General features: G+C 42.8%; 1 protein-coding gene across 3 annotated transcripts in view; it reads right to left on the bottom strand.

The window, feature by feature from the left end:
- Nucleotides 1–18411, bottom strand: part of LOC106573309 (inositol 1,4,5-trisphosphate-gated calcium channel ITPR2) — a 178625-nt gene extending 160214 nt beyond the window's left edge. For 2 of the 3 annotated variants that reach the window (XM_045697031.2, XM_045697032.2), the window contains exons 1-2: nucleotides 18001–18410; nucleotides 1045–1115 (exon numbers count right to left, since the gene is read on the bottom strand). In XM_045697031.2, the coding sequence (XP_045552987.1) occupies nucleotides 1045–1115; nucleotides 18001–18092 (163 nt within the window). In that variant the 5' untranslated portion in view covers nucleotides 18093–18410. Of the gene's footprint in view, nucleotides 1–1044; nucleotides 1116–18000 lie in introns of all 3 variants that reach the window. The other variant, XR_006759687.2, reaches the window with a different exon arrangement.
- Nucleotides 18412–20688: the final 2277 nt, after the last annotated feature.

Genomic DNA, 20688 nt, shown 5'->3' with positions numbered 1-20688 from the left:
TGAATGGCATGATAATGTCCCTCAGGATCTCTTCACGGTATCTCCGCGCATTCAAACTGCCATTGATAAAATTCAATTGTGTTTGTTGTCCGTAGCTTATGCCAGTCCATACCATAACCCCCCGTGGGGCACTCTATTCACAACGTTGACATCACCAAACCTCTCTCCCACACAACGCCATCTGCCCAGTACAGCTGAAACTGGGGTTCATCGGTGAAGAGGACACTTCTCCAGCATGCCAGTGGCCATCAAAGTCAAAGTCGGTTAACGACACCGAACTGCAGTCAGGTCAAGACCCTGGTGAGGACGGCGAGCACGCAGATGAGCTTCCCTGTGATGGTTTCTGACAGTTTGTGCAGAACTTCTTCGGTTGTGCAAACCCAGTTTCATCAGCTGTCCGGGTGGCTGTTCTCAGAAGATCCTGTACATTTTAGAGTGGCCTTTTATTGTCCCCATCACAAGGTGCACCTGTGAAATGATCATGCTGTTTAATCAGCTTCTTGATATGGCACACCTGTCAGATGGATGGATTATCTTGGCAAAAGATAAATGCTCACTAACAGGGATGTAAACATTTCTGAGAAATAAGCTTTTTGTGCGTATGGAACATTTCTGGGATCTTTATTTCAGCTCATAAAACATGGGACCAACACTTTACATGTTGCACTTATATATTTTTTCAGTGTAATTTGCATGGCAGTGTGTCACTAACTGACTTGAGTGTGTGACTGGGTGGGGGTATATAGCATGTTTGTGGTTAGTGGCTGTTTACTCAATGGGATTCTGTAAAGTCAGTTAAACACTTAAACTTCATCCTATAAACCACACTGTTAAAACAACATGGGGCTATAGTGGCCTGCTCAGCCTTGGGAGGGTGTCTGTGTGTGTGTGGACTGCAGTAACCTTGGCACGCTGTACTACTAAACTACCCATCACTGCTAACTTGGCAGAAAAGTGGTGAGTTAATTCATTCAAATACAACTATATGAGTTACAACGCAGTCCTCTGTGGTTGGCCAGCTAGTCATTGACTCCTCCCACTCACCTCTGAACTTTTTGGGCGGAATGGCCAGGTCTCCTGCGTCCGGCTGCACCACACACCTGTCATCAACAAGCCTGGGAAAAACATAATAACATCCTACATCACACACCATTTTAGTTTTTTTTATACAAATTTCATTTAACCTTTTATGTCAATTAGGTTTTCCCAAACTCGGTCCTGGGGCCTCCCCCCCAGGTGCAACGTTTTGGTTTTTGCCCTAGCGTTACACAGCTGATTCAAATAACCAACTCATCAAGCTTTGATTATTTGAAAATCAGCTGTGTAGTTCTAGGGCAAAAAACTAAAAACATGCACCCAGGGGGCCCCAGGAGAGTTTGGGAAAACCTTTAAGGCTTAGACCCTATTTTACTTCTGAGGTTTTCGTGTTGTGCCCGCCCTCGGTTGAGACATTTATTATTTTTGTGTCATGTTTTGGCTGATGAATATACTAACATTGGAATAAAATAGAAATGTCAACTTTCAAATGGTACCACAAAGATGGTTGGAGGTCCAGAAGTCAGAGAATGTTGACTTGAATGGGAATATCTGTTCTAAATAATAATGTCAATCCTCCACAGAAAGCCTATTGAAATCATAGAAATATAGATAACAGAATAGACATGACCATTTAAGTTGACATTCAACGCGGAGGGTGGACTGGCAGCCATCTTTGTGGTAGTAATTAGAAATTACAATTTAATTTCAATGGGGTACCAGATATGTAAAAGGAGTCTACTTTGAGCACCATTATCTCCTGAATGTTGTGTAATATCTAGGTCCAAAAGGTCCCTTTCTGGCCACTTCTTCCATGGGCAAACATGTATGGAATTTGTTTAAATCAAAAGACATGCTGTCAAGAACTGATTGATTTCAAATGGATTTACCCACTACCAACATACAGGGAAATGCCAAAATAAAGTTAACAGTTGAGTAAATGAGAAAGTATATTGAAAGCTGGCGCTCCGCACAGGTGTGGTTCCTGGGGTAATTAAGCAATTTACATCCCATCATGCTTAGGGTCATGTATGAAAGTGCAGGGCAGGCCCAGTTGCTCATTATTTGGGCTACCATGGCTAGAAGAGATCTCCGTGACTTTGAAAGAGGGGTAATTGTTGGGGCACATTTGAGCATCAGTGACGAAGACTGCTCAACTTGCTGTTTCACAATATGCCATGGCTATTTCAGCCACCAGATCTCAACCCAATTGAACACTTATGGGAGATTCAGGAGCGGCGCCAAAACACCAAATTATGGAATTTCTCGTGGATAAATAGTGTTGCATCCCTCCAATAGAGTTCCAGGCACTTGTTGAAACTGTTCTGGCGGCTCGTGGTGGCCCAACGCCTTAATTAGATTAGGACACTATGTTGGGGTTTCCTTTATTTTGTCAGTTACCTGTAGCATGTAAGGAAGATATCAGCACGCATCGCATGTGATGATCTTTATTGGATGTCATGTTGAATTCAGAGCATTGCCAGGTTTCATTATTGTGTAACTAACTATAACAGATGGTTACTGTGTTCTACAATGATAACTGGGCCAGTATTCAAAAAGCGCTAGAGCATGTGTGCTGATCTAGTATCAGGTTGACCCCTATCTATGTAATCATATTAATTCAGATCTAAAATACAAAAACTGATCATAGCTCAGCACTAATACTCTAAGATGCTTGGTGAATACAGGCCCTGGTCTAGTTGAAAAGGAAACTGTCGATTGTGTAAATGCTGTGGTGGGGCACAGGCTGGTGCGGCCACAGGAAAAGCGCATGGCTTCTGTGTGTGACTGATAAGGCCTAGATGTTTATGGGTTAACAGCTAACCGCCTTGTTTCCGCACCGCATGCCTGGCTGTTGTAGTCAATGTCTGAATTTGCTATGCGACTAGGCCACCAGCCTGCCACAGAAATTGTTTTTCTGACAATTTACAAAAAAAACATCTACAGAAAAATGATCTTTGACTGTATAACTACACACTCTCCATCCACACTTAACAGCTACGTGTCCGTGTTTACTAAATTCCCCAGGCGTTGAAACCACAAGATCAACTAAACATGATTCTGTTGGCAGAGAATGTGCCGCTGTTCTTCACTTCTAGCTTTTATAGGGCGGCGCACAATTGGCCCAGTGTCGTCCGGATTAGGGTAGGGTTTGGCCGGGGTAGGCCGTTATTCTAAATAAGAATTTGTTCTTAAAGGACTTGCCTAGTTAAATAAAAGGTTTTAAAATATGACCTGGCTACATCCTGTGAAAGACGGTGTGTTATTCTAAAACGTGTCACATGTCATTCTAGCCTCGTCACAGATCTGTTTGTACTCTCTTGCCAACTCCTTTGGTGGTCATTGTAATGCCCAATTGACCATATACAATGCCTTTAGAAAGTATACACACGCCTTGACCTTTTCCACATTGTGTTGTTTTACAGACTGAATTGATAATAGATTAAATTGAGATTGTGTCACTGGTCTCCACACAATACCCCATCATTTGGAATTGTTTTCAGAAATGTTTACAAATGAAATGCTGAAATGTCTTGAGTCAATAAGTATTCAACCCTTTGTTCTGGCAAGCCTAAATAAGTTCAGGAGTAGAAATGTGCTTAACAAGTCACATAATAAGTTGCATGGACTAATAATGGCAGTAATAGTTTAAACATGATTTTTGAATGACTACCTAATCTCTGTACCCCACACATACAGATAATTGTAAGGTCCCTCAGTCGAGCAGTGAATTTCAAACCGAGTCAACCACAAATTACAGGGGAGGTTTTCCAATGCCTTGCAAAGGACACATTGGTAGATGGGTCAAAACATATATTTTTTTAAAGCAGAGATTGAATATCCCTATGAGCATGGTGAAGTAATTCATTACACTTTGGACAGTGATACAAGGCATCCAGTCACTACAAAGTTACAGGTGTCCTTCCTAACTCAGTTGCTGGAGAGAAAGGAAACCTCTCAGGGATTTCACCATGATACCAATGGTGACTTTAAAACAGTTACAGAGTTTAATGGCTATGATAGGAGAAAACAGAGGATGGATCAACATTGTAGTTACTCCACAATACTAATCGAAATGTGAAAAGAAAGAAGCCTGTAAAAAATGTAAATATTCCAAAACATGCATCCTGCTTGCAATAAGGCACTAAAGTAAAATTGCAAAAAATGTGGCAAATAACATTTGGGGCAAATCCAACACAACATCACAGTACCACTTCATATTTTCAAGCATGGTCGTGGCTGCATCATGTTATGGGTATGCTTGTCTTTGGCAAGCAATAGGCAGTTTTTTTTAGGATAAAAATAAACAGAATAAAGCTAAAACCTGGTTCAGTCTGCTTTCCAACAGACAGAGATTAATTCACCTTTCAGCAAGACAATAACCTAAAACACAAGGCCAAATACAGACTGGAGTTGCCTACCAAGACGACATTGAATGTTCCTGAGTGGCCTAGTCAACTATGAATGCTTTCTGAAGGCACTGTAGTTGGCATGGCAGCACAAAGATCTGGGACCAGGCTAATCTTCTGCCAGCCTTAAACAAAAACAGAACCATCTGGCAACTTGAAGATAAGTTGTGAAAAGGAAGCCCAGTATGTGAAAGGAAGCCCAGTGAGGCACCCTCTTACTGTGTTGACTCAAGCTTCTCCTCGTGGTCCAAGTTTCATCCTTGGTGTGTGTGTGTGTGTCAATCAATCATCTCTGGTAGTCTGCACTGCTACAAAAATCACTAGCAGATTGTTGTCTCAAATCACATCTCACATGATTCGTAAACAGGTGTAGACTACCAGTGAAAAGCTTACTTAAGGGTCCTTTTTCAACAATTCAGAGTTAAAAATAAAAAGAACATGGCTATATACAGGGAGTACCAGTACCAAGTCGATGTGCGGGGTTACGAGGTAATTGAACTAGCTATTTACATACAGTATAGGTAGGGATAAAGTGACTAGGCAACAGGATAGATAAGACAATAACAGCAGCGTATGTGGTGAAGGTGTGTGTGGCGTCAGTATGCATGTGTGTGTGTGTGTGTGTGTGTGTGTGTGTGTGTGTGTGTGTGTGTGTGTGTGTGTGTGTGTGTTGGAGTGTCAGTGTAAGTATGTATGGGTTGAGTCCAGTGTGTGTGCATAGAGTCAGTGCAAGAGAGTTAGTGCAAAGAAGGGTCAATGCAGGTAGTCCAGGTAGCCATTCGATTAGCTATTTAGTAGTCTTGTTTGGCAGTCATGGCATGCGTTGTAGAAGCTGTTCAGGGTCCTGTTGGTTACAGACTTGGTGCACTGATACCGCTTGCCATGCGGTAGGGTGGCTGAAGTCCGACCAGCCTGGTATAGAGGTCCTGGATTGCAGGGAGCTCGGCCCCAGTTATGTACCGCCGTTCTCACCACCCTCTGTACCACCTTGCTGTTGGGTGCCTTGCAGTTGCCATACTAAGCAGTGATGCAGCCAGTCAAGATGCTCTCAATGGTGCGGCTTTAGAACTTTGAGGATCTGAGGGCCCATGACAAATCTTTTCAGCCTCCTGAGGGGGAAGAGCCCTCCAATGAAACTATCCAATGCAGTTCCATGCCCTTGCCCTACAATTGAAAAATATTTACAAATAGCTTAGTCTTGGGTGTTTTCATTTTCCGCACGTTACTTCTAGCATATTCAGTAACTTTTGTATCGCTCCTCCTTTGTGATATCCATATCCTCATTTGACTCCAGATTTGAACACATTCATAGATTTAAGCTCAGCCCGATTTAAACAGCAGTGGTGTTTAAAAAATAAAAATAAAAACGTTTTTTAAAACTGTCCCCCCCATAAAATGTAAATCACAGTGCAATTATCGCTAAAGCTATTCTTTGCTGTGTTATAGTAACTAAACAATCAGGCTGTAAAGGCCTGGGGAAAGTTGTGTAATTTAAATAAAACCAGAGAAGAGGCGAACTTTAGGCTACTTTGGTAAATTTGCGAGACATGCAAAACAAGACATCAAGGGTAAAATGAGAAAAAAAAATGAAAATTTAAAAACAAGTTTGAAAAACAAACTATACTGAAACTATTATATTTGACTCTAAATTTACCTAAAATGAATTATGTTCAGATGTTCATGCTACTGAATCTGGCGGGTAAATGCAGCCAGGAGATGGAGATGTTGCAAATAGGCCTAGCTTATGCATCATCAACAGTAGCTATCACTAGCTAACATGGGAGGGGAAAATTGCTAGGTAGCTAACTGCATTCTTCTTACATGCACTACTAAAGTTAAAACTGTGGCTGTGGAGAATTTCTGGACCCCTCTTCCCAACAGCTAAAGGTCCCGTAGCTTCTGTGCATCTGCAATATTCTCTACTTTTCGCACACTCCGCTCTACTCATAAAGAACAGGTTACTCTGGCGAAGTTAGATCAAAGCTGATTCAATGGTCTGCAAGATCACATTACAGCATTCTACATAACAGACCCGAATATAAAACAGCATAGTATAACATTACTGGAAGGCAAAAAACAGCACCTAATTTCTTATGAGATTTCAGGATGATTGTGCGAATGGTCGCATATTTCTGCCACGTGGCCAAAACTCAGAGCGCCACTAGGCAAAATATGTGCTTTGATTGAAACTAAACACAAGTAGGCTATGCTACATTTAACACCCTCTGCTCCAAAATGTGCTCACTGTATACACTCAGTGGCCAGTTTATTAGGTACACCACCCCGTTCACGAAAATGGTTCGCTCCTACAAAGTGAGTCACATGGCCGTGGCTTGCTATATAAAGCAGGCAGACAGGCATCCAGTTCCTGTTTGATTTTACGTTAGAATGGGCAAAAGAAAGTGACCCGAGCGACTGAGTATGGTATGATATTCAGTGCCAGGTGCGCCTGTTCCAGTATCTCGGAAACGGCTGGCCTCCTGTGCTTATCACGCACGACCGTGCCTCGAGTTTACCAAGAATGGTGCGGGAAAAAAAGAAGAAAAAAAAACATCTAGTCAGCGGCAGTCCTGTGGGCTGAAAAACAGTCTTCTCACTTTAAAGTCTGTAACACTTTGGCCTAGAAACTATTATACCCCTCTAGGCCAAATTCAATGTTCCATCAAATAATACCTTAAGGCAGGGTTTCCCAAACTTGGTTCTCGGGACTCCAAGGGTGCACGACACAGCAGATTCAAAGAATCAACTAATCATCAAGATCTGATCATTTGAATCAGCTGTGTAGTGTTAAGGCATAGACCAAAACATGCACCCCTTTGGTTCACGAGGACTGAGGTTTGGGAAACGCTGCCTTAAAGGGTTAAAAAATTCTAAATCAAAACAATCCTTAGTATGACCATCTTAAAACAGTGGAGGAAACCTGGCACCATCACATCAACAGAATCCTCCCGCATACCCTAGACCCACTCAAATTCGCATACCGCCCCAACAGATCCACAGCTAATGCAATCGCACTCCACACTGCCCTTTCCCACCTGGATAAAAGGAAACCCTATGTGAGAACTCTGTTCAATGACTACATCTCAGCATTCAACACCATAGCTTAGTGATGGGCACTAAGGACCCTGGGACTAAACACATCCCTCTGCAACTGGATCCTGGACTTCCTGACTGGCAGACCCCAGGTGGTAAGGGTAGGCAACAACACGTATGCCACGCTGATCCTCAACACTGGGGCCCGTCGGGTGTGTACTTCGTCCCCTAATATACTCCCTGTTCACCCACAACTGCGTGGCCAAGCACGACTCCAACACCATCATTAAGTTTGCTGACGACACAACAGAAGTAGGCCTGATCACCGACAACGATGAGACAGCCTATAGGGAGGTGGTCAGAGAACTTGCAGTGTGGTGCTAGGACAACAACCTCTCCCTCAACGGGAACAACACAAAGGAGCTGATTGTGGACTACAGGAAAAGCCGGGCCGAACAGGCCTCATTAACATCAACGGGGCTGTAGTGGAGAGGGTCGAGAGTTTCAAGTTCCTTGGAGTAACATGGTCGAAATACCCCAAGACAGTCATGATGAGGGCACGACGACACCTTTTCCCCCTCAGGAGACTGAAAAGATTTGGCATGGGTCCTCAGATCATCAAAAAGTTCTACAGCTGCACCATCGAGAGCATCCTGACCGGTTGCATCACCGCCTGGAAAGGCAACTGCTCGGCCTCTGACAATAAGGCGCTACAGAGGGTAGTGCGTATGGCCCAGCACATCACTGGGGCCAAGCGTCCTCAATCCAGGACCTACAGTTTAAGTCGGAAGTTTACATACACCTTAGCCAAATACATTTAAACTGTTTTTCACAATCCCTGACATTTAATCCTAGTAAAAAGTCCCTGTCTTAGGTCAGTTAGGATCACCACTTTATTTTAAGAATGTGAAATGTCAGAATAACAGTAGAGAGAATGAATTATTTCAGCTTTTATTTCTTTCATCCCATTCCCAGTGGGTCAGAAGTTTACATACACTCAATTAGTATTTGGTAGCATTGCCTTTAAATTGTTTAACTTGGGTCAAACGTTTTGGGTAGAATTCCACAAGCTTCCCACAATAAGATGGTTGAATTTTGGCCCATTCCTCCTGACAGAGCTGGTGTAACCGAGTCAGGTTTGCAGGCCTCCTTGCTCGAACACGCTTTTTCAGTTCTGCCCACAATTTTTCTATAGGATTGAGGTCAGGGCTTTGTGATGGCCACTCCAATACCTTGACTTTGTTGTCCTTAAGCCATTTTGCCACAACTTTGGAAGTATGCTTGGGGTCATTGTCCATTTGGAAGACCCATTTGCAACCAAGCTTTAACTTCCTGACTGATGTCTTGAGATGCTGCTTCTGAATATTCACATATTTTCATTCCTTATGTTGACATCTATTTTGTGAAGTGCACCAGGCCCTCCTGCAGCAAAGCACCCCCACAACATGATGCTGCCACCCCCGTGCTTCACGGTTGGGATGGTGTTCTTTGGCTTGCAAGCCTCCCCCTTTTTCCTCCAAACATAACGATGGTCAAACAGTTCTATTTTTGTTTCATCAGACATTTCTCCAAAAAGTACGATCTTTGTCCCCATGTGCAGTCACAAACCGTAGTCTGGCTTTTTTATGGCGGTTTTGGAGCAGTGGCTTCTTCCTTGCTGAACGGCCTTTCAGGTTATGTCGATATAGGACTCGTTTTAATGTGGATATAGATACTTCTGTACCGGTTTCCTCCAGCATCTTCACAAGGTCCTTTGCTGTTGTTCTGGGATTGATTGGCACTTTTCGCACCAAAGTACATTCATCTCTAGGAGACAGAACGCATCTCCTTCCTGAGCGGTATGACAGCTGTGTCTTCCCATGGTGTTTATACTTGCGTACTATTGTGTGTCCAGATGAACGTGGTACCTTCAGGCGTTTGAAAATTGCTCCCAAGGATGAACCAGATTTGTGGAGGTCTACAATTTTTTTCTGAGGTCTTGGCTAATTTCTTTAGATTTTCCCATGATGTCAAGCAAAGATGCACTGAGTTTGAAGGTAGGCCTTGAAATACATCCACAGGTACACCTCCAAGTGATTCAAATTACGTAAATTAGCCTACCAGAACCTTCTAAAGCCATGACATCATTTTCTGGAATTTTCCAAGCTGTTTAAAGGCACAGTCAACTTAGTGCATGTAAACTGCTGACACAATGGAATTGTGATACAGTGAAATATAATTTAAATAATCTCTCTGTAAACAATTGTTGGAAAAATTACTTGTGTCATGCACAAAGTAGATGTCCTAACCGACTTGCCAAAACTAGTTTGTTGACAACAAATTTGTGGAATGGTTGATAAATGAGTTTTAATGACTCCAACCTAAGTGTATGTAAACTTCCGAATTCAGCTGTATATTACAAGCGGTGTCAGAGGAAAGCCCATAAAATTGTTCAATCCATTTTAGAATAAGGCTGTAACGTAACAAAATATGGAAAAAGTCAAGAGGTCTGAATACTTTCCGAAGGCACAGTACACACACACACACACACTACATGGCCATGACACCCCTCGGCTATTTCAGCCACACCTGTTGCTGACAGGTCTATAAAATCGAGCACGCTGCCATGCAATCTCCATAGACAAACATTGGCAGTTGAATGTGTCAGAAAATATATTCACCCCACCCAGTATTGCAATCAAAACTTACCATAAATCATGTAGGCCTTGGCTCAGACAGTGTAGTAGTGTGGGATCAATAGCATCTCATTAGTGTGCAAGATCAGCTGCACGTGTGATGGAAGAATGCACTGTGCATCCAGAGGGTTGCAATTCCATTGAATTGGGGATAGTTTAACCAAAATATGCCACAGGACCTAGAATTGCCTGATGTGTATCCCACAAAAAATGTTCACTGTTATAAGCTAACTTTTTTGATGAATATAAACAAAATTCCCAAACTTCCCTGGGCTTAACTTCCCATGGAACAATTCAGGAAATGTTTGTTAAATGAGAAGGTGGTGAAATGCAAACTTTTCCAGGTGGAATTGAGGTACAGTAATGGTAGAACAGGTGCAATGCTTAACCACCTTAAAGAGACACATCTTTAGACCCAAACCTTTGCTGGCAGCAGTGCAGCTGCATTGTGAAGTCACATGGAATTCTATGAATTTCGTATTTTAACGGGAAACCGATTTAAAAGAAAAATGTATGTTTAAACATTAAGAAATTGTTTCATTTGTCACATCCCTAACTTATCTTAGACACTTTACTGGATTACAAGGACATAGTTGAGTAGATGAATGGCCAAGGGGAAAACGCAAGGCACGGTCCCTCTGGTTCAGACAAAGTTAGCAGTCCTGTGCAGTGAGTCAGTCAGGTAGTTCCTCTTGCTGCCATGGCTCTTGATCATTTAATCCTAACTGGCTGGCTGTTGCTGTGCATATTTCCTATTCCTCAGCTCCCATATCAAAGTCTCATCTAAATGAGAAACAATAGGATGTCAGATCATGTGCTACACAGCAAAACAGGAAGACTCGAGATAAACTAAAGACTCCTCAGTCTGTTTAGCGCATTAATGAGTAACCTCAAGTACCGAGAGCCTGAGGTCGCATTCATTAGGCACCAAACGGAAGAATAACGGACTGAAATAGGGAGGGACTGCCTGAACCTTGTCGAATATAAGAAACACATTTAAAAATTTTACATTGCAAAATGTTTTGCTACAGTGTGCCCTAATGAATAGGCCTATAACTTTGCTCAGTTGAAACAGTCAGGCTTTAACCAGTGCCATGACAGCCAGCGCATTTCAAATAACTGGGTCATATTCATTAGGAACCAAAATGGAAGACTGGCGTAAACAGGGAAGGACTACTTAGACTCCAATAAGAAACACTTTCCATTGCATGACCTAATGAATGCGACCCTGGTCCTGGAGCTCAGTTAAAAAAGAACCAGCAGCACATCCAGCTGACAGGATACGGACAAGGTAGGCAAATTATCGCTCCATTACACATTATGGCAAGACAAAGGACGCCAGACCGTGACAAGGCTGAGAAAATACACAATGTGTGACCACACTGAGATCTTCTGATAGTAAAAAGCTGTAGAATGGCCAAATTACTGGTCAATGAGTTTTGTTAAATCAACAGATCTCTGGACACGCTTCAACTTGCTGGTGATGCACAGCTCTCCTTTAACCTAATGATGTGTAACCTGCCAATATAAGACTGACATTACATGTACACTACGAACCAGATAACATTTAGAGCATGGATGAAGTTAACCGCAGTCATTTAGGCTATGTAGCTGAAATAGTGGTCCATGAACAGTTCATGCACAGTTCAGGCTACCTTATGCATCCAAATGAGCTAGTGCTACTAAACTAGAATGTGTGGACTTGTTTGGTGTGTTTGCTTGATTATGTCAGCAAGATAAGCACAGCAGAAGAGGATTGGACTTAGGCAAAGAATCAGCCTGAGGGGAACTCTGAGTGTTTGTAAAAGAAGGTGTGAGCTGAGGAACTTATTTGAAGTAAGAGGTTATACGTTACTATCATATGTCAATATGGATTTATAGACTTATCAAAGCCAGTTGAGCTGAGGTTGCATGTGACGCATATACACTGCTCAAAAAAATAAAGGGAACACTTAAACAACACAATGTAACTCCAAGTCAATCACACTTCTGTGAAATCAAACTGTCCACTTAGGAAGCAACACTGATTGACAATACATTTCACATGCTGTTGTGCAAATGGAATAGACAACAGTTGGAAATTATAGGCAATTAGCAAGACACCCCCAATAAAGGAGTGGTTCTGCAGGTGGGGACCACAGACCACTTCTCAGTTCCTATGCTTCCTGGCTGATGTTTTGGTCACTTTTGAATGCTGGCGGTGCGTTCACTCTAGTGGTAGCATGAGATGGAGTCTACAACCCACACAAGTGGCTCAGGTAGTGCAGCTCATCCAGGATGGCACATCATTGCGAGCTGTGGCAAGAAGGTTTGCTGTGTCTGTCAGCGTAGTGTCCAGAGCATGGAGGCGCTACCAGGAGACAGGCCAGTACATCAGGAGACGTGGAGGAGGTCGTAGGAGGGCAACAACCCAGCAGCAGGACCGCTACCTCCGCCTTTGTGCAAGGAGGAGCAGGAGAAGCACTGCCAGAGCCCTGCAAAATGACCTCCAGCAGGCCACAAATGTGCATGTGTCTGCTCAAACGGTCAGAAACAGACTCCATGAGGGTGGTATGAGGGCCCGACGTCCACAGGTGGGGGTTGTGCTTACAGCCCAACACCATGCAGGACGTTTGGCATTTGCCAGAGAACACCAAGATTGGCAAATTCGCCACTGGCGCCCTGTGCTCTTCACAGATGAAAGCAGGTTCACACTGAGCACGTGACAGAGTCTGGAGACGCCGTGGAGAACGTTCTGCTGCCTGCAACATCCTCCAGCATGACCGGTTTGGCGGTGGGTCAGTCATGGTGTGGGGTGGCATTTCTTTGGGGGGCCGCACAGCCCTCCACGTGCTCGCCAGAGGTAGCCTGACTGCCATTAGGTACCGAGATGAGATCCTCAGACCCCTTGTGAGACCATATGCTGGTGCGGTTGGCCCTGGGTTCCTCCTAATGCAAGACAATGCTAGACCTCATGTGGCTGGAGTGTGTTAGCAGTTCCTGCAAGAGGAAGGCATTGATGCTATGGACTGGCCCGCCCGTTCCCCAGACCTGAATCAATCTGGGAAATCATGTCTTGCTCCATCCACCAACGCCACGTTGCACCACAGACTGTCCAGGCGTTGGCGGATGCTTTAGTCCAGGTCTGGGAGGAGATCCCTCAGGAGACCATCCGCCACCTCATCAGGAGCATGCCCAGGCGTTGTAGGGAGGTCATACAGGCACGTGGAGGCCACACACACTACTGAGCCTCATTTTTACTTGTTTTAAGGACATTACATCAAAGTTGGATCAGCCTGTAGTGTGGTTTTTCACTTGAATTTTGAGTGTGACTCCAAATCCAGACCTCCATGGGTTGATAAATTGGATTTCCATTGATTATTTTTGTGTGATTTTGTTGTCAGCACATTCAACTATGTAAAGAAAAAAGTATTTAATAAGATTATTTCATTCATTCAGATCTAGGATGTGTTATTTTAGTGTTCCCTTTATTTTTTTGAGCAGTGTAGTAATGGCAATGCCAGCCAACATTCATGATACCATGCATGTCTGAAAACATTACTAGCCGTCAAACCATTGGTTTCCTCAATTCCTCGCCTTACATAATTCTCAAATCTAATTGGAGGAGGAGGTCCGGGGGAAGGATCTTGGATCCTCTCCTGCAATGTGCTTTGAGGGAGAGGTGAGCAGTTGGAGGGTACACTATATGGGGTGCCATTAGGGACAGACAATTGAGTTTCTGCCCAAATAGATGCACAGACGCTGCATACATCAACTAATGGTTGCATGCCATGTCAGACTGTGCAGGCGGGCACCAGATTGCTATAAGATATGGGGCGCGTTCATCTGCTCAGATGTTGCCGACATCTTACAGCACCTGGATAGGTATTTTACATATCAGCTAACCACGTTGTAGCAATCTCGTGCCCGACTGCACAGTCAACGATGTGGCACGCAACCATTGGTTGATGCATGCAATGTCTGAGCAGGGGATGCAACCATGATGTGATTAGCTGACAGTATGCCTGGATAGGTATGTTATGTAAGATCTGGAATGCATCTGCATCATCTAAACAGGAGAACAACCTAAATCATATGATTAGGGCCATGATTTTAGTGCAGAAGCCAGCATTTCCAGCCCTATCCACTAGTGTTGCTGCTGGTAGAAAATCCTAGGAAATGTTCTGTAATTGACACAAGCTGTCTCCAATCAATCAATTACTGTCTGGTTGTGCCTGTGTTTGCCAGGGGAGGCATTGCTCTGCAAATCTTAAAATTGCACAAAATCTATTATTTGGCAGGGAATGCTATTTGTAGATCAGTGATTCTACACCTCACTTTGCTCAAGCTGATACTCTCCAACGGACTTGTTGAAGTTGTAGCTAAAAATGTGTCAAATAGGGGCAGTTAATGGAGAGAGTCAACGAAACCAGCTATGGAAGTATATTCTAGTGAATTCCTGATCGGGTATCGAACCTGGGTTCAGGTTGTGTCAATTACAGAACATTTCCTAGGGATGTCCTACCTGCAGCAACACGTGGATAATACTGAAACAGTCGAAGCACAGTGCCTCCATTTCCATACCAAAAAGCATGGCCTTACGTATGGTATGTGGCTAGCTGATATGTTGCATACCTGTCCAGGCTTTGTAAGATCGAGCATGCACCTGCAATGTAGTCGGGCAGGAACTCTACCAATGACTTTCTGGGCCATGAATGAGGCTTATTTTTAGGTGTGTGTAGTGTTGATAAAGCACACCATACAGACCTGGCTACGTCAGACTGCATTAGTTAATGAATCACTGATTCATTACTGACTTTATGCCTTTCGTTCAAAACAGCAGAGCTCTCTACTATGCACTTTGCATTGACATTTTATGGCCCTGACATTTGCATTGAGATGGGCCTTGACAAGTTACCTGACTGCAACTTTTCAGTAACACAATGTCAGTCATGATTCATATTGTTGGCACAAGTCCGTTTGTGGCCTTTATAGGCTTCATCCACCCAGGTTACAAGCCAGTCTGTCCCCATCTAAACACTGGCCCCATTTCCATTCCTTCCTGCTTGGCATTGCAAATCTAGCATAGTATGATTGGTGAAAGCAATGAGATTGATTTATCCACTCACTTTACACATCAGTGATTATCACATGGAAACAAGGAGGCATTTTGAAGTTACTGGAATGAGGCTGTTGTGTCTCAAACACAATGGGGTTCCGAGTTACCAACATGATCGTAGACATCAAGAGAGGAGTTCAGGAGTGATCCCCTGCTCACGTTAGCCAGGAAACCCCACGTTGAATTGCATTGGATTCAACGTTAGGCAGAAATGAGCGTTTGGATCAGGAAATGTTCCTCTCACGACCTCTACAAACCAGAATGTTGAATCAAATTCTATTTTAAAGGCCGTGTGAGGTCAAAAACGTGACTTTCCTGTGTTTTATATACATTTCCACATTGAAGTTGGAATAATACTGTGAAAATTATGATAATGCCCTTTTAATGTATACGCTTTTTGAATAGACCACCTGAAATTTCAGCTTGTTTTAGTGGGATGGAGCTTTGGCCTGCCTGGCGACATGACCAGGTGGTAAGTTAGTTAATAGTCCAATAAGAGAGTTTCAAACCTCTGCCAATAACAGCTAGTTTTCACTTATTACAGCTACTTTCCAAAGAACAGATTTCTATCACCTGAAGCATGCATCTCGTGCATGCATTTTCATCTTGCATGCTCCAGTTGATAGAAATCTGAATGCACAACCAGTTCTTTGAAAAGTTAACATAATTATACATTCCTGAGGATAGATTGTCCATGTGGTTGGTCCTTGTGAGACAACAGGTCAAGTTAGTTCAAATATAATTTTATTCATCTTTCTGGCTTGTTGAGCTCATGAAATGAAACTTTCCTGATCCAAACGCTAATTTATGCCTGACGTACAATTCAACATCGGGTTTCCAGGCTCATGCCTGCTGAGCCGCTTTAGAATCCCGAGAGGTAAATACTTACACCTCTCTAACATGTAGGCTCAGCATTCCCAAACTTCATTTCAACTTACTTTAACTGTTGTCCTCCAATTTGTCCCTATGTCAGAGGTAATCTGATACAAAATAGCCACAGGAATATTTTATCAACCCGACCTTCAGTACGCTGGTCTGTATTTCGGGTTTTTAATTTTCAATACTGATGCAATGCGCACTCGGCCAACACTTGCACAATATGGCCAAGCCTAACCGAACAGCACACACTTCCAGCTGATTGCGAGTAAACACGCATCGGTCGACTACATTCGGCTATTGTTCACATATTGTGCATCACGTGCAATGTATCAACAGATTGAAAATACAAGCGACAGAAACTACCGGCGCAGCAAAAACTCAGATAAACACTTTCCTGTGGATACCCCATCTCCACCTCATACCACCAAAAGGACCAACAGCATGTACAACCGGTAAAGTCTAAATATCACTTTATTCAACATTCTGCCTTGTAGAGACGATTGTGTCATTTTTATAGAGACTTCTTTCAGACTGCTATCCATGGAGTAACTATGGTAACAGTGATGGTTAGGCAAATGCCTGCTATGCTTTTGGCGTGGCTGTTTAAAAGCACAGACACAGAGAGAGAGCAGAGAGAATGTGAGTGAGAGGTGGGTAGGGCAGACTCTTTCCACAGAACGAGTGTATTCACACCTGCCTGTTCTGGGGCCTAGACGGCAGAGCATAGAAATTCTCTAATGCACTGGAGCCGCATTTCAATAAGCACTATAGTGTTTACAAGAAGAAACTCATGTCTTTGTGGTACATTGTAAATTCAAGATAATATCAAAGCTGACAACCATTAGTCAATTATCTTCTGAGAGTCAATACTTGTAGAAAATCTCTGATGGTCCTTGGAATTAGCTGTTATTACTGATAGTGAACTTTCAATGGCTTAAAAAATTACAATAATACACCATTTCACCAAGTCAGTTTTGGGCCTGCTCTGGTTCAGCAACCAGTACTCCCACACTCAGAGTAGACTAGTCAATTATCTTCTGTACTAACAGAAAGCCATAAATTTACTCTAAACTAGGCAGACCTTATTTGACCCTTCACTGTTTGGTAAAACACATGAAAGTACCTCTCAAATTCTCTGTACATTTGGAAATGTGTTCATTACCCCAAAGTCAAAAATGTGATGAGCAAAACAAATAGGAAAAGTTCTTAAAACGTTTCCTATCCATGACTGTGCAGATTAAAGCATTGGCCACAAGAGTACATTCAACGACCTAACCATTATTCAAGTTGCATTGGGGACACCCTGGTGAACATATACAAATTCACTACATTACAGGTCAAGGAAGACATGTTGATCAAACAGGTGTGAGCAATCAAGTGAAATTCCTCAGCTGTCTCACAGTGCGTGCTGCTCTGACAAGAGAGCCACGACCTTCCGTGAAAAAGCTGAATACTATTTTGAGTACGTAATGGTTCACAGCGCGATATTCTCCCAAGAAACCATTTGGCGTCCAAAGAGTAATAATGTGTCTGAAAGCATGTGTGACTGGACATTGCACACGCATTGGCTACACTGGAGAGGCACAGGCCTTCTTGTATGCAGTTTACTTCATTATAATGCTTTGCATTCCTGTTATATTTGCATAAATGTGTGAGGTTCATAGGCGGCATTTCCTCCTTGATGGATTCGCTTGTTAGGCCTTTTCTTCAACTTCCGATGTTTGAACCTTTGACATCGCCATGTGTTACCGACATTGACTCAATTCATGTATTGGCCAACAAACGAGCCTGTACGCTTACATGCCATGGTTGTCACATTTGAATAAAACATGGTTTATATTTACATAATATTTAATTAGAGGGAACATACCCCAATGTACTGATGAAGCCATTGACAGTGCCTTCCGCGTAAAGCGACACAATGTCTCCAATATGAAGAAAACTAGATCTGTTGTCTGACATTTTCGCTTAATTCTGTCCAAAAGTTGGCTTTCCAGGTAAGCAGGACATGCAGTAGTCTTGCTTTGATGAAGTGGTCTGCTGACACGTTACAGTGTAGCTTGGCAACAAACCTGCGTTTCACTCGTCAAATTGAAAAGACTAACGCCCCAAAACGAGACATGTTTTGCTGTTTTCTCCAGTCCAAATTTGAAAAAGACAATGCAAAAACTTTGAGTTAGTATATAAAAAAATAGTTTTAGTTCATGAATCCAACTTCTTCCCGTGTGACAGACAGCATAAAGTTCTTTTTTTCGTATCAACTTTGAGGGAGGAGACTGGTTCTGTCAGAGCTGCAGATAGAGAGCAGCCTGCCTATCCCGTCAAAAGGGTTACCACAGTCACAAAGTCAAATTGGCTACATCTTAAACATTTATGAAAACAAAATGTGCTTTTGGTCTTAATGTACGGTTGGGTATAAGATTGGTATTGTGGTTAGGTTTAAATGCACATTTTAACAAGATCAATTGTAGAAATGGGGTTTTATGACTTTGTGGCTGTGGTACCTAGTGACGAACCGTCTAAAGTAGCTTAGGATAGGGTGTCTCTTGAGGTGAAACGCCCCCTGCCTGTAATTTTCACCACTCTTTTTGTACTCAACAAAACATTTATTAATCTGTCTCATCTTTAATTTTCAAATCCCCCCAACAAAACTATTGATGTAAATTGATGTAATATTTGCTATTTACAAAGTGTTGTATGTGTGTCTATTAAATATATAGAACTGTTTGTCACCGTTACTGTGCAATCAATGTATTGTTTAGTGTTGTGGCTTTGCTGGCATGCATCCCACTTTTTTTTTTTTTGTCCTACCAAGATTTACATGCAAAAATCGCCATATATATACACACATACAGACATATACAGTTGAAGTCGGAAGTTTACATACACCTTAGCCAAATACATTTAAACTCAGTTTTTCACAATTCCTGACATTTAATTCTAGTAAAAATTCCGTCTTAGGTCAGTTAGGATCACCACTTTATTTTAAGAATGTGAAATGTCAGAATAATAGTAGAGAGCATTATTTATTTCAGCTTTTATTTCTTTCATCACATTCCCAGTGTGTCAGAAGTTTACATACACTCAATTTGTATTTGGTAGCATTGCCTTTAAATTGTTTAACTTGGGTCAAACGTTTCAGGTAGCCTTCCACAAACTTCTCACAATAAGTTGGGTGAACTTTGGCCCATTCCTCCTGACAGAGCTGGTGTAACCGAGTCAGGTTTTAAGGCCTCCTTGCTCGCACACGGTTTTTCAGTTCTGCCCACAAATGTTCTATAGGATTGTGGTCAGGGCTTTCTGACGGCAACTCCAATACCCTTTGTTGTCCTTAAGCCATTTTGCCACAACTTTGGAAGCATGCTTGGGGTCATTGTCAATTTGGAAGACCCATTTGCAACCAAGCTTTATCTTCCTGACTGATGTCTTGAGATGTTGCTTCAATATATCCACATACATTTTTATTCCTTATGTTGCCATCTATTTTGTGAAGTGCACCCGACCCTACTGCAGCAAAGCACCCCCACAACATGATGATGCCAACCCCGTGCTTCACAGTTGGGATGGTGTTCTTCGCTCTTGCAAGCCTCCCCCTTTTACCTCCAAACATAACGATGGTCATTGTGGCCAAACAGTTCTATTTTTGTTTCATCAGACCAGAGGACATTTCTCCAAAAAGTACGATCAATGTGCAGTGGCGGTTTTGGAGCAGTGGCTTCTTCCTTGCTGAGCGGCCTTTCAGGTTATGTCGATATATGACTCGTTTTACTGTGTATATAGATACTTCTGTACCTGGTTCCTCCAGCATCTTCACAGGGTCCTTTGCTGTTGTTCTGGGATTGATTGGCACTTTTCGCACCAAAGCACATTCATCTCTAGGACACAGAACGCATCTCCTTCCTGAGCGGTATGACAGCTGTGTCTTCCCATGGTGTTTATACTTGCGTACTTGTAACAGTATAGCTTCCGTCCCTCTCCTCGCCCCAATCTGGGCTTGAACCAGGGACCCTCTGCACACATCAACCACTGACATCCATGAAGCATCATTACCCATCGCGCCACAAAAGCCACGGCCTTTGCAGAGCAAGGGGAACAACTACTTCAGGTCTCAGAGTGAGTGATGTCACCTGATTGAAACACTATTAGCGCGCACCACCGCTAACTAACAAGCCATTTCACATCGGTTACATACTATTGTGTGTCCAGATGAACGTGGTACCTTCAGGCGTTTGGAAATTGCTCCCAAGGATGAACCAGATTTGTGGAGGTCTACAATTTTTTTCTGAGGTCTTGGCTGATTTCTTTTGATATTCCCATGATGTCACGCAAAGAGGCACTGAGTTTGAAGGTAGGCCTTGAGATACATCCACAGGTACACCTCCAGTTGACTCAAATGTTGTCAATTAGCCTATCAGAACCTTCTAAAGCCATAACATAATTTTCTGGAATTTTCCAAGCTGATTAAAGGCACAGTCAACTTAGTATATGTAAACTTCTGACCCAATGGAATTGTGATACAGTGAATTATATGTGAAATAATCTCTGTAAACAATTGTTG

This window comes from Salmo salar, chromosome 16, assembly GCF_965601325.2.
Source record: "Salmo salar chromosome 16, fSalSal1, whole genome shotgun sequence".
Classification (NCBI taxonomy): domain Eukaryota; kingdom Metazoa; phylum Chordata; class Actinopteri; order Salmoniformes; family Salmonidae; genus Salmo; species Salmo salar.
This window is presented reverse-complemented; position numbering and strand designations above follow the sequence as displayed.